The sequence below is a fragment of the Nannospalax galili genome, unplaced genomic scaffold, assembly GCF_000622305.1.
Source record: "Nannospalax galili isolate Female #2095 unplaced genomic scaffold, S.galili_v1.0 scaffold1750, whole genome shotgun sequence".
In the NCBI taxonomy this organism is placed as follows: Eukaryota; Metazoa; Chordata; class Mammalia; order Rodentia; family Spalacidae; genus Nannospalax; species Nannospalax galili.
This window is the reverse complement of record NW_008329031.1, coordinates 942,382-958,105: the sequence shown is the minus strand read 5'-3', so window position 1 is coordinate 958,105 and position 15,724 is coordinate 942,382. Positions and strand designations below refer to the sequence as shown.

The 15,724-nt window shown below is 40.3% G+C and overlaps 1 protein-coding gene across 2 annotated transcripts in view; it reads right to left on the bottom strand.

Annotated features, from left to right (window-relative positions):
* The window catches only part of Dync2h1 (dynein cytoplasmic 2 heavy chain 1), a 273,560-nt gene that overhangs the window by 50,633 nt on the left and 207,203 nt on the right, over positions 1 to 15,724 (bottom strand). For both annotated transcript variants that reach the window (XM_008829984.3, XM_008829990.3), the window contains one exon: positions 4,920 to 5,036. In XM_008829984.3, the coding sequence (XP_008828206.1) occupies positions 4,920 to 5,036 (117 nt within the window). The remainder of the gene's footprint in view (positions 1 to 4,919; positions 5,037 to 15,724) is intronic.

Here is a 15,724-nt window from a genome sequence, read left to right as displayed (position 1 = left end):
AAGTGAATGTGAGATATGGGAGGAGTTGGAAGGGAGGGAGTGGGCATGGATTTGATCAAAACACTTTATATGCATGTATAAAATTCTCAATAATTCTTTTTTTTGAAGTTGGAAAAAAAAGTAATCTATCCCATTAATTATTTAACAGTGGCTCATTACACAGATATTAGAGAACTGAGGGTCCCCAAAGTCGACAGCACACGAAGACAATTAAACCAAACACAGGGCAAAATGCACCCAGAGATTCCAACCCTGACCATGAAGATGAAAATGTCTGACATTTAGCATCCAGGAGAGAAAGAATATAAAGACAAATCCAAAACATTATGTTTTGCTTTTGTTCTTCTAAAATATGCTTTGACTTATTAAATATTAACAAAATTAATACATAACACATTTTATATGTATCATTTTGTGAGACATACATATTGCATAAAATTTACATATTATATAGAACTTACACATATGTATTTCTAAGATTTATTTTATTTTTAATTATGTGCATATGTCTATGTAGGGGTATATGCACATGATTGCAGGTGCTCATGGAGGGCAGAAAAGAGTGTTAGCTCCCCTAGAGCTGGAGTTACAGACTGTCGAGAGCTGCCTGATGTGAGTGCTAGGAACCAAACTTAGGTCCTCTGCAGGAACAGTGTGTACTCTTAACTACTGAGCCGTCTCTCCAGCCTTAACATATGTGTTTCTATACATTTATTATAGATATTAAAGTGTAGAATTAAGGGGCTGAAGAGATGGCTCAGTGGTTTGGAGCACTGGCTGTTCTTGCAGAGGACCCAGCACTCACATGGTGGCTAACAACCGTCCATGGCTCCAGTTCCAAGGGATCTGTCACCCTCTTCTGACCTCTGTGGGCACTGCATGACACGAGTACACTTACATGCAGGCAATACATAATCATAAAATAATTTTTTTAAATGCTAAAAAATAGTCTGAATTGAGGTGAGAAAAACAACTTAGTTTAATAAGATCCCACTTGTCAGTTGTTGACTTTAATTCCTGAGCAACTGATATTCGATGTAGAAAGTCCTTTCCTGTACCTACATTTTGTAGGGTACTGCCCATGTTTTCTTCTAATGGCTTCAGAGTTTCTCAAGTTTCACATTAGGTAAGTTGGGAAAATTCTATCATTTTTTTTTCAGGTGATAAAAGTTAATACAGATTAAGTCTTATGCTGTCAAGACTGCCCTTAAAGAAATTTAAGTTTCAGAAAGAACAAGTCCCTATCAACTCATTTAGATCACAAGCTTCTCTTGACAAGCTTTTAAGTTAGGTATAATCTAAACAAGGAAAAGGGTGTGGCACTGCAGCACTGTGCTACACCAGCGTGCACGAGACCCCAGTTTGTATCTTCAGCAGAGCAAAATTAGTAACCAGAAGTCAGCAGTACTAATGCAAACTCCAGCAGCAATTGCGGAACTTCTAGATTCTGAAATCTTTTCAACTAGTGAATGCATTTTATCTCTCAGATGAAATTACACATCAGTAGGTCTCTCCAAGTCATTCACAAATATACCCTAAACACTTTTTTTCCTTAATAGTTCTAATTTTGTTTTAAAAGGAGAAAAGAAGAAATGTTAAAGGTAGAGGAATCTACTTAAAATATTCTTCCATGCTTACCTCTGCTTTGTGAAAAATGGCCTAGAATGGTTCCTAGGGCTGCATGCCCATAATGCAGGACAGACACGGAGCTACGCAGTGCTTAAACGAAATGCCTTGTACATTATAAGAAGAGTGGACGTCTCCACATCAAATTAGGAACAAAGATGTTTTGACACTCAACAGCACTCTACTTGGTTAAAAAATACCAAGGATCAGAAAGCTGAATCTTGATTGTGAGTTGGATTGAAATGCAAGCTAAATTCAATAGCTACAGCTATACATAAAGAGGGAAACAAACACTTTATACATTCCTGGTGAGCTAATAATCTAAAAACTTCAAAGCAAAGATCCTGGGAACTATGGAAACAATGGAATTCTATGTAGCCAGCAGCAAGAAGGACTATGGCAGAATCAAGTCTGCAGAGGGTTTACACTAGGAGGAGTTAGAGTAAATAATCCTTAATCTATGGGAAAATATTGTGCTATATTAAGAAACAAGAACTTCCTGTATCTATCACACTTGTTTTACCCAACAATCATGTTTCTGTTTTCTTGAGTGGCTAATGAACATTGCCAGATTCTTCAGCATCTTCATCTACTGGCTCATTCCTATTGTACTAAAACTAATCTAGTGCTTTCTGTTTTTAAGAACAACATATCTAATACAGTATCTTGATCTATTTTACCATTTTAGTGCATTTAGAGAGAAACTGTCTTCCAGACTATCTCTACTTCTCTACATTATTTTTAGTGTACCTTTCAATTTAATCTCCAGGCCCCTCATTCTACCTTTAGATTTTCATGTCAAGGTTACCACCTTGTATTGTGAAAGTCCAAAGGCCAATTCTATCCTCATCTTGTTTAACTTCTCAGAAGCTATTTGACAGAGTTGACAGCTCTTCTCATGGGCAGGGTTCTCCTCAAGGTTTCTAGGCTACCAGAACCTTCTGTGTTCTTGTTCTGGTGTTTTGTGTTTGCTTCCTCTCTCTAAAAGTCTGGCCATTCCACTTCTTATGATCATTTTAAATGCTGGCATCCCTGAAGGGCTCACTAACATCATTTCTTGTCCTCTGTTATCTCTCTCCTTTAGCAGATGACATGATGCTCCCTAGGTGCTGATCAGTCCTAAATATCCCCTTTAAGCTCCACAACAGTGTATGTGAACCTATACAATGTCCAAACTTATACCCCAGCTCCTCCTTGAGATAAGGGTCCCTATGCTAATGCCTCTGCCCTGCTGGACCCGACTCAGTGAATGGCACCACTTCCACCCAGTCATTGTCTATTTATTTTAATCCCCACATCCTGATTCATGCTATTTAGCTCCCTCCTTCAATACGGAACTTGAATGTGCCCATTTCTGTCCTCCTGCTCTGCCATGGCACCCTGAACTATTACCACCTTGCAGCAAGATCACAGCAAAAACTGCATTGCTCTTTCCTCCCGCCTTCCTATCCGATCACTCCAAAAGTGCTTCTGTAACAGCAAGAGGAGGCAACCTCTTGAAATCTTCAACTGAATCATGACTATCCAACTGCTTGAATCTCCTTCATGGTTTCTTACTGTACATGGTATAAAACTTGGGCTATCTTATCACCTTAGTCTATTCTGTCTGATATAACCAAATGCATAATGAAGTGGTTTATCAATAAAAGGAAGTTTATTTCTCACGGCTACAGAGGCTGTGGAATCCAAACAAAAGTGCCTGGCAACTGGATGTCTAGTTAGATCCACTTCTGAGTTCAAATAGTTGTTTTTGCCCATTTTTATGCTGTGTCCTCACATGAAACTAAAGGGTCTGTCAGGGACAACCATAGGACCACTCATCCCACCCACAGAGACTCCACGTTCATGACCCAGTCACCTCTCAAAGCCTCTACCTTCAAATACTATCACTTTGGGATTCTGACACACAGAATTTGGAGGTGAGGAAGACAAATATTCAGACTGCAACATTCTCCCCTCTTCCTCACCTACTGTCTTACTATCTGTGCTCCAAGCAGAATGGTTTCCTTTCATTATTCTGATGCCAAGGCTTTGCTTTTCTCAGAAAGGTATGCATTCTCCACTTTGCTGTGAGCTGTCCTCCCTCCAGCTGTATCTGCCTCGCTGCTTCTCAATGTTCACACTTCAATTTCCCTTCCCAAGAAAGACACTCTACCCATTCAAGCTAAGATAGATCTAAAATGCACAAATAATCTATATTTAAACCTGAGGTCCCACATTCCTCTTTATGTAACAAAATAAAAACAATTTCAGAATTACAAGAATGTAATGTGTTTTAGTGTGGCAGAGGGATAAGGGGAAGCAAGAAAATCAGATCTGATAGAAGTAGGAATGTTACAGAAAACTAGATCACACATTCTAGAGAACTTCACACAAGGGAGTCACTGTATGGATTATAAAAAATTTCAAAGAGTGCAGTCCACAGAGTAAGTGAGGTAAAAAGATCACTCTCCAGGAATGTGAGCTACTCTTGAAAAATATCATGGCTACATTTCTTGTGAAACAGAGACAGAAGTTGGGTTTCAAGGTCAGATGTTATATCAGGTAATTTAAATAGCAAGGCCTTGGCAAATTCAGAGTTCAAACAGGAAATTACAGGAAGGACAAAACTATGGAATGGCCTTTAATCTCTCATAACCTCTGGAAATTGGTTCCAAGAAGCTTACATATTTCAGAGACAAAATGTTTCCAACAGATACCTGTCAACTGCAGATTATGTCTTGAAAATGTAAAGTGAGATCTTTGCAACAATGAAAGGTACTTTAATCACTGGTTGGTATTAAATAAGAGGTCAACAGCTAAGTATTCAAATAATTCAATTTCAATCTAATTCTCTAAATGAAGATTAAAAGCAATATATTCTTCTCTAAATATAGCTATGTGATACAGTCATATTATATGTAGCTGTATATACTTATACATTTTTAACTGAATGAATCTTTAAAATCATCAGGAAGTCCAGATCAGCCAATATCATTTTTTAAAGTTGGAATCTGGGTTCAGATCTGGATTCTGCTGACAAGAAACTATGTCTTGAAGAAACAAACCTTACCAAATGAGACAGAAACTGAATTGTGAAAGGAGAAAACTAAAAATTTGTATAAATTTGGTTACAAAAGAGTAAAGAAAACCAACTTTACTGTGAATTGTCATGAAGCAAAGATATCAGGAGCTTGGCTTCCCAGCAGGCATGTACACAATGTGGTTACCTGTATGACTCAGGAAGAGGTGGGTACACAGCTTCTGGAGGTGACAGAATAGCTCACAGAAATTCAGGACAGTCTGGTACTAACCTGGTTTAATTTTTTCCAGAGATTGAGGACAGGAGAAAGCTCATTTGACCAGATTTCTCGATCAAACTTGCAACCAGCTGTTACTGATCTGCTCAAGATCCTCAGCTGGGAAATCACCTGAAGGAAGAGAATGCACAGCAATGAGGGAAAATGAGTACCAAGTCCTCACAGAGAACCCACATGAGTACCAAGTCCTCACAGAGAACCCACATGAGTATCAAGTCCTCACAGAGAACCCATATGAGTACCACGTCCTCACAGAGAACCCACATGAGTATCAAGTCCTCACAGAGAACCCATATGAGTACCACGTCCTCACAGAGAACCCACATGAGTATCAAGTCCTCACAGAGAACCCATATGAGTACCACGTCCTCACAGAGAACCCACATGAGTATCAAGTCCTCACAGAGAACCCATATGAGTACCACGTCCTCACAGAGAACCCACATGAGTATCAAGTCCTCACAGAGAACCCATATGAGTACCACGTCCTCACAGAGAACCCACATGAGTATCAAGTCCTCACAGAGAACCCATATGAGTACCACGTCCTCACAGAGAACCCACATGAGTATCAAGTCCTCACAGAGAACCCATATGAGTACCACGTCCTCACAGAGAACCCACATGAGTATCAAGTCCTCACAGAGAACCCATATGAGTACCACGTCCTCACAGAGAACCCACATGAGTATCAAGTCCTCACAGAGAACCCATATGAGTACCACGTCCTCACAGAGAACCCACATGAGTATCAAGTCCTCACAGAGAACCCATATGAGTACCACGTCCTCACAGAGAACCCACATGAGTATCAAGTCCTCACAGAGAACCCATATGAGTACCACGTCCTCACAGAGAACCCACATGAGTATCAAGTCCTCACAGAGAACCCATATGAGTACCACGTCCTCACAGAGAACCCACATGAGTATCAAGTCCTCACAGAGAACCCATATGAGTACCACGTCCTCACAGAGAACCCACATGAGTATCAAGTCCTCACAGAGAACCCATATGAGTACCACGTCCTCACAGAGAACCCACATGAGTATCAAGTCCTCACAGAGAACCCATATGAGTACCACGTCCTCACAGAGAACCCACATGAGTATCAAGTCCTCACAGAGAACCCATATGAGTACCACGTCCTCACAGAGAACCCACATGAGTATCAAGTCCTCACAGAGAACCCATATGAGTACCACGTCCTCACAGAGAACCCACATGAGTATCAAGTCCTCACAGAGAACCCATATGAGTACCACGTCCTCACAGAGAACCCACATGAGTATCAAGTCCTCACAGAGAACCCATATGAGTACCACGTCCTCACAGAGAACCCACATGAGTATCAAGTCCTCACAGAGAACCCATATGAGTACCACGTCCTCACAGAGAACCCACATGAGTATCAAGTCCTCACAGAGAACCCATATGAGTACCACGTCCTCACAGAGAACCCACATGAGTATCAAGTCCTCACAGAGAACCCATATGAGTACCACGTCCTCACAGAGAACCCACATGAGTATCAAGTCCTCACAGAGAACCCATATGAGTACCACGTCCTCACAGAGAACCCACATGAGTATCAAGTCCTCACAGAGAACCCATATGAGTACCACGTCCTCACAGAGAACCCACATGAGTATCAAGTCCTCACAGAGAACCCATATGAGTACCACGTCCTCACAGAGAACCCACATGAGTATCAAGTCCTCACAGAGAACCCATATGAGTACCACGTCCTCACAGAGAACCCACATGAGTATCAAGTCCTCACAGAGAACCCATATGAGTACCACGTCCTCACAGAGAACCCACATGAGTATCAAGTCCTCACAGAGAACCCACATGAGTACCAAGTCCTCACAGAGAACCCACATGAGTACCAAGTCCTCACAGAGAACCCGTATGAGTACCAAGTCCTCAGGGAGGACCCACATGAGTACCAAGTCCTCACGGAGAACACATGAGTACCAAGTCCTCAGAGAGAACACACATGAGTACGAAGTCCTCACAGAGAACACACATGAGTACGAAGTCCTCACAGAGAACACACATGAGTACGAAGTCCTCACAGAGAACCCACATGAGTACCAAGTCCTCACGGAGAACACATGAGTACCAAGTCCTCAGGGAGGACCCACATGAGTACCAAGTCCTCACAGAGAACCCATATGAGTACCACGTCCTCACAGAGAACCCACATGAGTACCAAGTCCTCACGGAGAACACATGAGTACCAAGTCCTCAGGGAGGACCCACATGAGTACCAAGTCCTCACAGAGAACCCATATGAGTACCACGTCCTCACAGAGAACCCACATGAGTACCAAGTCCTCACGGAGAACACATGAGTACCAAGTCCTCAGGGAGGACCCACATGAGTACCAAGTCCTCACAGAGAACCCATATGAGTACCACGTCCTCACAGAGAACCCACATGAGTACCAAGTCCTCACGGAGAACACATGAGTACCAAGTCCTCAGGGAGGACCCACATGAGTACCAAGTCCTCACAGAGAACCCATATGAGTACCACGTCCTCACAGAGAACCCACATGAGTACCAAGTCCTCACGGAGAACACATGAGTACCAAGTCCTCAGGGAGGACCCACATGAGTACCAAGTCCTCACAGAGAACCCATATGAGTACCACGTCCTCACAGAGAACCCACATGAGTACCAAGTCCTCACGGAGAACACATGAGTACCAAGTCCTCAGGGAGGACCCACATGAGTACCAAGTCCTCACAGAGAACCCATATGAGTACCACGTCCTCACAGAGAACCCACATGAGTACCAAGTCCTCACGGAGAACACATGAGTACCAAGTCCTCAGGGAGGACCCACATGAGTACCAAGTCCTCACAGAGAACCCATATGAGTACCACGTCCTCACAGAGAACCCACATGAGTACCAAGTCCTCACGGAGAACACATGAGTACCAAGTCCTCAGGGAGGACCCACATGAGTACCAAGTCCTCACAGAGAACCCATATGAGTACCACGTCCTCACAGAGAACCCACATGAGTACCAAGTCCTCACGGAGAACACATGAGTACCAAGTCCTCAGGGAGGACCCACATGAGTACCAAGTCCTCACAGAGAACCCATATGAGTACCACGTCCTCACAGAGAACCCACATGAGTACCAAGTCCTCACGGAGAACACATGAGTACCAAGTCCTCAGGGAGGACCCACATGAGTACCAAGTCCTCACAGAGAACCCATATGAGTACCACGTCCTCACAGAGAACCCACATGAGTACCAAGTCCTCACGGAGAACACATGAGTACCAAGTCCTCAGGGAGGACCCACATGAGTACCAAGTCCTCACGGAGAACCCACATGAGTACAAAGCCAGACTCACTGATTTGTGAAAATAAGGCCAAAGATAACATAAACAGGCTTTAATCCTAGCATTTCTATAATTTTATTTCACCAATTCAATTTTATTTAGTTAAAAAGACTAAAGAGAGGCTGGAAAGATGGCTCAGCGGTAAGAGCACTGACTGCTCTTGCAGAGGACCCGGGTTTGATTCCCAGCACCCACATGGCGGCTACAAACTTTCCTTAACTCCAATTCCAGGGAAATCCGAAGCCCTCTTCTGACCTCTGTGGCACTGCATGATATGGGTGCACTCACATACATGCAGGCAATACACTCATACACATAAAATAAAAATATAAAATATTTTTTTAAAAAAGACTAAAGAATGGAAAGTTAAGGAAAAGCATTACAAAATTACATATTGTGATGGCTGTTAGAAAAATGCCTCTTTATCATAAAGCCCTCGTTGCCCCTCATTAATAACCTCTTAATTTCTCTTTGTTCATTTTAGAATCCATAATTTTTTTAGTTCAACTGATTTAAGTTTTATAATTTTAATTTGCTGACAAAGACAGTTTCTTTAAAAACAAAATGGCAGAAAAGACATCAAATAACACAATACAGTATAAGTCATAAAGCAATCTCAAGTGATTACCCGATGTTAAAGGAATTGAGTACAGATCTAAATTTCAATGCTCTACATCAACTCTGTCACCATTTCAATATTCCCTCTACATACAAGGCTCCAAAGAAACCAGCAGGTCAGTTAATTAAAGGGGAGCTAGGCCAGTTAATTCCTCCCTGCATGCATTCTTCTGCTCCAACTCCCTCGTCCTCTTATCAAAATCAATCACATTTTCTTTTCTAAAATGATGTCTAATGGGTCCTTTTTAGAAACACTGATCTTGAACATTTGCTAAGGATGATCCAGAATATTACCACAGGCTCAGCACTGGATCACAGACAGTGTGGGGGCTGTAAAATCACAACACTACAAGTGACTGTTCCTTAACAATGATTAAATCAGAATTACAATTTTGTTATCTCATGGCTTATCTAATATAAAGAAAATAAACCCAAAAACTAGGTGCATGTTTCACCAAGGCATTTTTTTAAATGTTAACACTTGCAGCATGCTATCTTCCAGTCTTGTTTTGTTTTGTTTGAGAAGAGGTCTCATCATGTAGTCCCAGCTGACATGGAACTAGTCTGCACCGCAGAGATCCGCCTCCCTCTGCCTGCAGAGTGCTGGGATTAAAGGTGTGCGCCACCACCCAGGCCTTTCCCTCCTGTTTTTGAAAGATGTAATTTACCTTCCCTTTGTAGCATATATTTAACTATATGTCATATGTCATTAAGCTGCTCTATTAGTAATACTTGTGACAAAATAGGGGCTATGAATCTTTCAGAATGAACACACTCCTTCACCGCAAGATGTCCACAGTCACTCTGTGGAGTTCAACTTGCTCCTAGAGCTTTTGATTGATTTTCTTGTCTCAAAAACTGTGGCGATTCAGTGTTTGATTTTCTTTGTTTTTCTGATAAATTATTTTCATTTGCTTTAGCTGAACTCTACACAGCACCTAATTTATCAGCACTGCCTTACTACAAACTAGCCCTATTTGGTAGTCAGAAGATGTGTTGTTTTAACAGTAATAACACTTGCTATCACTTATTCCTGTTTTAAATTTGTCAAACATGAGAGAAAAAAAGAATGCAAAGAGAAATATAAAAGGAAAAAGCACAAGGACTTTCTTAAAACACTATTGTAAGAAAATGTTACCAGTCAAGATGGTCATGTTTTCTGTTCTAGAAAAACATCATGACAATTGCATTCTTTAATAATATTATGATCATTTTTTATGAATAGAGAATAAATAACACAGTTCGAATATCTAAAACCCTACTTATTAATAAGCACAGAGTTATAACAACAGACTACCTGTTAGTTCTACAAATTCTAATATATTTATTTTTTATAAAGTTCAGATAAAATATCTGTTAATCATGTTTTGGACCAGTTAAAATATTATCTTCAACACTCTTTCCTTAAGGTGATGCAGGAACACATTACATCCTCCCACATAGACAAAAATTAAAGCATATGCCAACGTATTAAAAACACAGGAAATTATCCAGAGATTTATCTTTCCAATGGCAATATATACAGAATAAACAGGGTGAATCTTTATAGTACCCATGTCTCTCAAAATATTCACAGCATACACAACCAAATTGCAATTGATTAGTCATTTTTGAGATGAAAGTCATCCAAGGTCAAAAGTGAAATGAATAGGCGATCTACCATGTAAGGAACTCACATTGTCAGCTTTTCAAGTCAATATGATATTAAAAGTCAGAACATAAACCAAGAAATGTGTAGCTTATACAATTTCAATATAAGCAAGTGTAAAAACTGAGCCTCTCTTCAAAAAATGCTTATATTCATACTAAGAATAAAACATATGAGCTGAGCTAACAGGCTGAAATGAATGCCTCACTCTAATTCGCATAGGCTAATTAATAGTAAGCAACTAAGACCTGCACCTACTAAACACAAGCAGGATCATTCAACACCTAAGTAAACACTCCAGTGTAGAGAAACTCTTATACATATGCATCTTGAGATATTCACAAATATTCATAGAAACCCTGTTATAATAACAAAAAAATCTGTCTGGAACAGCCCAAATGCTCATGAAGAAATAAACAAATTGTGTGCCACTTCCATAAGGCAACATTGCACAGTAACAGTAAACAATGAAACTACATCCAACAACGTAAATGGATCTTAGGAAAAAAAGGCTGAAAGAAGAAAGTCCTTGTACATACTAGCACAAACGCAAGAGTTTTGTGAGAATGTATGTATAAAAGACAGAGAAGGAGAGAAAACACTGCCTACATATGCATATAATACAACTATTATTAGGAAAGTATAAAACTGTAAAATGTTTTACATAGAGACAGCTCTATGTCTCCTTCAGCAGAGAGGCAGAGGGATAGAAGATATTCACATCAGTTCATGTCTTCTTGGGTTAATGGTTCACTGGGTTTCATTATGGTGTGATGCTTTTAAATGTTTAGTAATATAATACATTAATGTCACACTTAAGATTCTTTTGCATGTATAAATATATTTTGAGATGATAGGAAACAGTCAAAATCAAGAGAGTACATGAAGGTATTAATGAGTCTTAGGGAAATGGAAAGGAAATTATCAATTAAAAATAGGCAAAGAAAAAAATCTGTAAGAGAATTAATTTTCTGATAAGATAGAGACAAATGAAAGGAAGAAAAATATAGGGCAAAAGATTCAGATAGTTTAAGAGTTATGGATTTGCTGGAGAGACTCTGAATGAAGTGATTCCACAAAGAGCTGTAATACCAGAGAGCAGCTGGCAGTCAGTGGTTCAGATGACTATACCATGACCCAACACAGCAGCTTTCAAAACCACAAAGCAGACACCTGGGTCTTCTCACTGATTCTTTCTGGCTGGAAGGTTTTACCCGAATGTTTAAGGCTCTGCATTGCATATTCGACTCTATACACTTAATGTCCAAATTCTGGGTGTCTTTTAAAGTCCCTACATCATAAATACTATAAATGTCCTCCATCTTTAGGGCCCGGCCCACTTGTTTTACAATTGGAATGTGTTTTCTATGCCACTGCTCTGTCCTCAGCAAAGGGAATCAATAATTCTCTCAGCTCCCTCAGTTCCACTGGCTCAGTTTTCAGTGGCTGCACTGCCAATATTCTAACCAGGCAGGGGTAAGACGACGGCTGTTTAATACATCTAGGATCCAAGAGTTGACGTCATACTCGTGTCTAATACATCTAGGATCCAAGAGTTTATGTCATCCTCATGTCTAATACATCTAGGATCCAAGAGTTGACGTCATCCTCATGTCCAATACATCTAGGATCCAAGAGTTGACGTCATACTCGTGTCTAATACATCTAGGATCCAAGAGTTTATGTCATCCTCATGTCTAATACATCTAGGATCCAAGAGTTGACGTCATCCTCATGTCCAATACATCTAGGATCCAAGAGTTGACGTCATACTCGTGTCTAATACATCTAGGATCCAAGAGTTTATGTCATCCTCATGTCTAATACATCTAGGATCCAAGAGTTGACGTCATCCTCATGTCCAATACATCTAGGATCCAAGAGTTGACGTCATACTCGTGTCTAATACATCTAGGATCCAAGAGTTTATGTCATCCTCATGTCTAATACATCTAGGATCCAAGAGTTGACGTCATCCTCATGTCCAATACATCTAGGATCCAAGAGTTGACGTCATCCCCATGAGCCGAAGATATCCTGTATCTAAGTGTTCAGATCAGCAATGGATATAAATTCTACTTTGCCTTTTTTTTTAAGTTATAGCATGGTACCTCCAATGGTACTTTTGATTAATAGTTAAATGTTCTTGTGCATAAAATTGTACTGATGCACAAACATTTCTAATCAACTATAAAGAAAGTTCAGTGTTCCGAGGGTCATTGAGTTCTAGAGGTCAGAGGTCAGACCTCAGTGGCAGCTGAACATATTTATTTTAATGTCAAAATGTAGATTTTCTTAGTTTTGCAAATATTTTCTGCATTTCTCCTCTAGGTTTTCCCATCTGTAAATACATCAAGATACATACTTGCCATTAAGATTTTTCTTCAGTTTCTACAAGAAGTGGTGATGAATATAAAGACACAGAATTTTAACAATTTTTTGTCTAGAATTATTTTGTTCTTTCCCCATGAATGGAACTTTATAGAAAAGAGATTAAATCTTATAGTGTTCTATGAACATCTCATTAAGACACAAACTACTACTCAACAAGACATTTAACTTGCAGTTGGTAACAGTCAAAATGAGGCCTGGGGATAAGAAACTGTCTAGGCCTTTTCAAATATAAAGAGAGTCCAACAACATCCATATACTAGGGTTATTCTGAGACTTGGAAGGAAAGGCTACACAGAAAACAAAGCAGCAATTGTTGAGAAGGTGGTCAGAGTCTAGTGCGCAGTATCTACATGGAAGAAAGGAATCATGATCACAAAAGATCGAGTAAAGCTGTCTGACATGGCTTAATCTGTAGTAAAGGAGGGCTAGATAGGCAACAAGACTTCATAGGATAGAGTTGTACATACTTAAATTAAAGAGATTCCTTTTATCAGTTCCAGTTTTAAAAACTGATATTCAAGGATAAACTATTCTTTTCAGCTAACTCCCAAACCTCTTTTCTGCACTCCAAATATCTTATCTGTCTCCATCACTGTGAGGCCATAACTTCCTATGGCTCTTCACTTTTTCATACTTCTATTTTTTTTAAATCTACTAGAAGCCTCTAACTGAAATGTACCATATAAACCCCAGTAAGTGTTTTGTGATGCAAACACCTAATGGATCAAAAACTATAGTCATCCCTGCCTTGGGCCTAGGGCCCCTCCTGCTCAACTCACCTGAGACCTCCAAACTAACCTCCCATCCCCCTGTTCAAGGCCAGCTCCATTCTTGCTGCTCCAGAGGTCACCTCTACTCTGCTTAGTCATTTAGAACCTTCCTCCTCACCTCCCCCCTTGGGCCAAGGACCCTCCTGCCCATTTCTCCTCAGAGCTCCTGAATACCCTGACAGAACTTGGCTTCCAATAGTCTCAAACTTACCCTAGACCCCTTCACCCTGCTGGGAGCCCCTGAATAGCCATCTTGTCTGACCAATAAACAAAAGTGAGAACTTGAAGCAAAGACCAAGCAACTATTCATACCTGATCAGAAAGCAACCAAGCTACATCAACAATATAGAGATAATCAAACTTCAATTAAACAAAGGCAGGCTAGAATTTTATATGAGACATTGTCCTAGTTTGTTTCTCCACTGCTGTGACAAAACACACTGACCACTACCAACTTGGGGAGGAAAGGGTTTGTCTTACATCCCCAGGTTACAGTGCATCAGGGAACCCAAGGTAGGAACTCAAGGCAGGAACCTGGAGGCAGGAGCTGGAACACAGGCCATGGAGGAACACTGCTTATTGACTTGCTCTCCTGGCCCCTGCTCAGCCTGCTTTCTTATGCAACACAGGCCCACCTGCCCAGGGGTGGCACCACCCACAGTGGGCTGGGCCCTCCCACATCACTCAACAATCAAAAAGATGCCCCACAGACATGGCCACAGGCCAGACCAATGAAGGAAATTGAAGGAGTTGAAGTCCAATGAAGGAAACTGAAGGAAATTCCCCAACTGAGGCTCCCTCAACCCAGATGAGTCAAGTTGACACTAAAGCTATCCAGCACAGACATGCAACTAACAAAAGAAATTCATAGCCTCATGCCACAATGCAAAAACATAAATAATATGAAAACAAAGAGAATATGTTGCCACTAAAGACCACCAGTCCTACAGAAGTGCTCCAAAAAGACTTTGACAAAATCTAACATGTATTATGGACAAGAGGGAATTGTACTGGAGGGAACATGCCTCCACATAATTAAAGCCATATACAACAAATCTACAACCAACATTATTCTTAATGGAGAAAATCTGGAAGCATTCCCATTGAAATCAGGAACCAGCAGGCAAGGCTGTCCACCTCTCCACTTTTTTTCAATATCATTCTTGAAACTCTTGCCAGAGCAATAAGACAAGAGAAGGAAATTAAAGGAGTACCAATTGAAAAGGAAGAGATCAAATTATCCCTATTTGCAGATGAGATGATATTATATACAAGAGATACCAAAAGTTCTTCCTGAAAACTGCTAAAAAATGATCACTTTCAGCAAAGTGGCAGGTTACAAAATCAATTTACAAAAATCAGTGGTCTTTACATATACCAATAATAAGCTATTGGAGAAAGTGTTTGTGGAAACCCTCCTACTCTCAATAGCCTCAAAACGAAAATAAAATATCTAGGAATAAACCTAACTAAAGACATTAAAGGCTCTACAATGAAAATTTTAAATCTTTGAGGAAAGAGACTGAGGAAGACATAAGGAGATGGAAAGACCCCCCCCACCATACTCATGGATTAGTATTAATTTTGTAAAAATGACCCTACCAAAGGCAATTTATAGAGTCAATGCAATGTCAATTAAAATCCTTGTGACATTCATCACAGAAATAGAAAAAGATCCTAAAATTCATATGAAACCACAAAAGACCTCAGATAGCCAATGGGATCCTGAGCACAAAGAGCAATGCTAGGGGGATTACCACACCAGATCTCAAATTATATTACAGAGCTATAGTCATAACCTGGCATGGTATTAGCACAAAGGAGACATGTAGATCAATGGAACAAACAGAAAACTCAAACATGAGTAGATGTAATTTCAGCCACCTGATATTTGAAAGAGGTGCCAAGAACACACAATGGAGGAAAAACAGCATCTTCAACAAATGGTGCTAATAAAACTGGATCTCCATGCACAGAAGAATGAAACTATCTATCACCC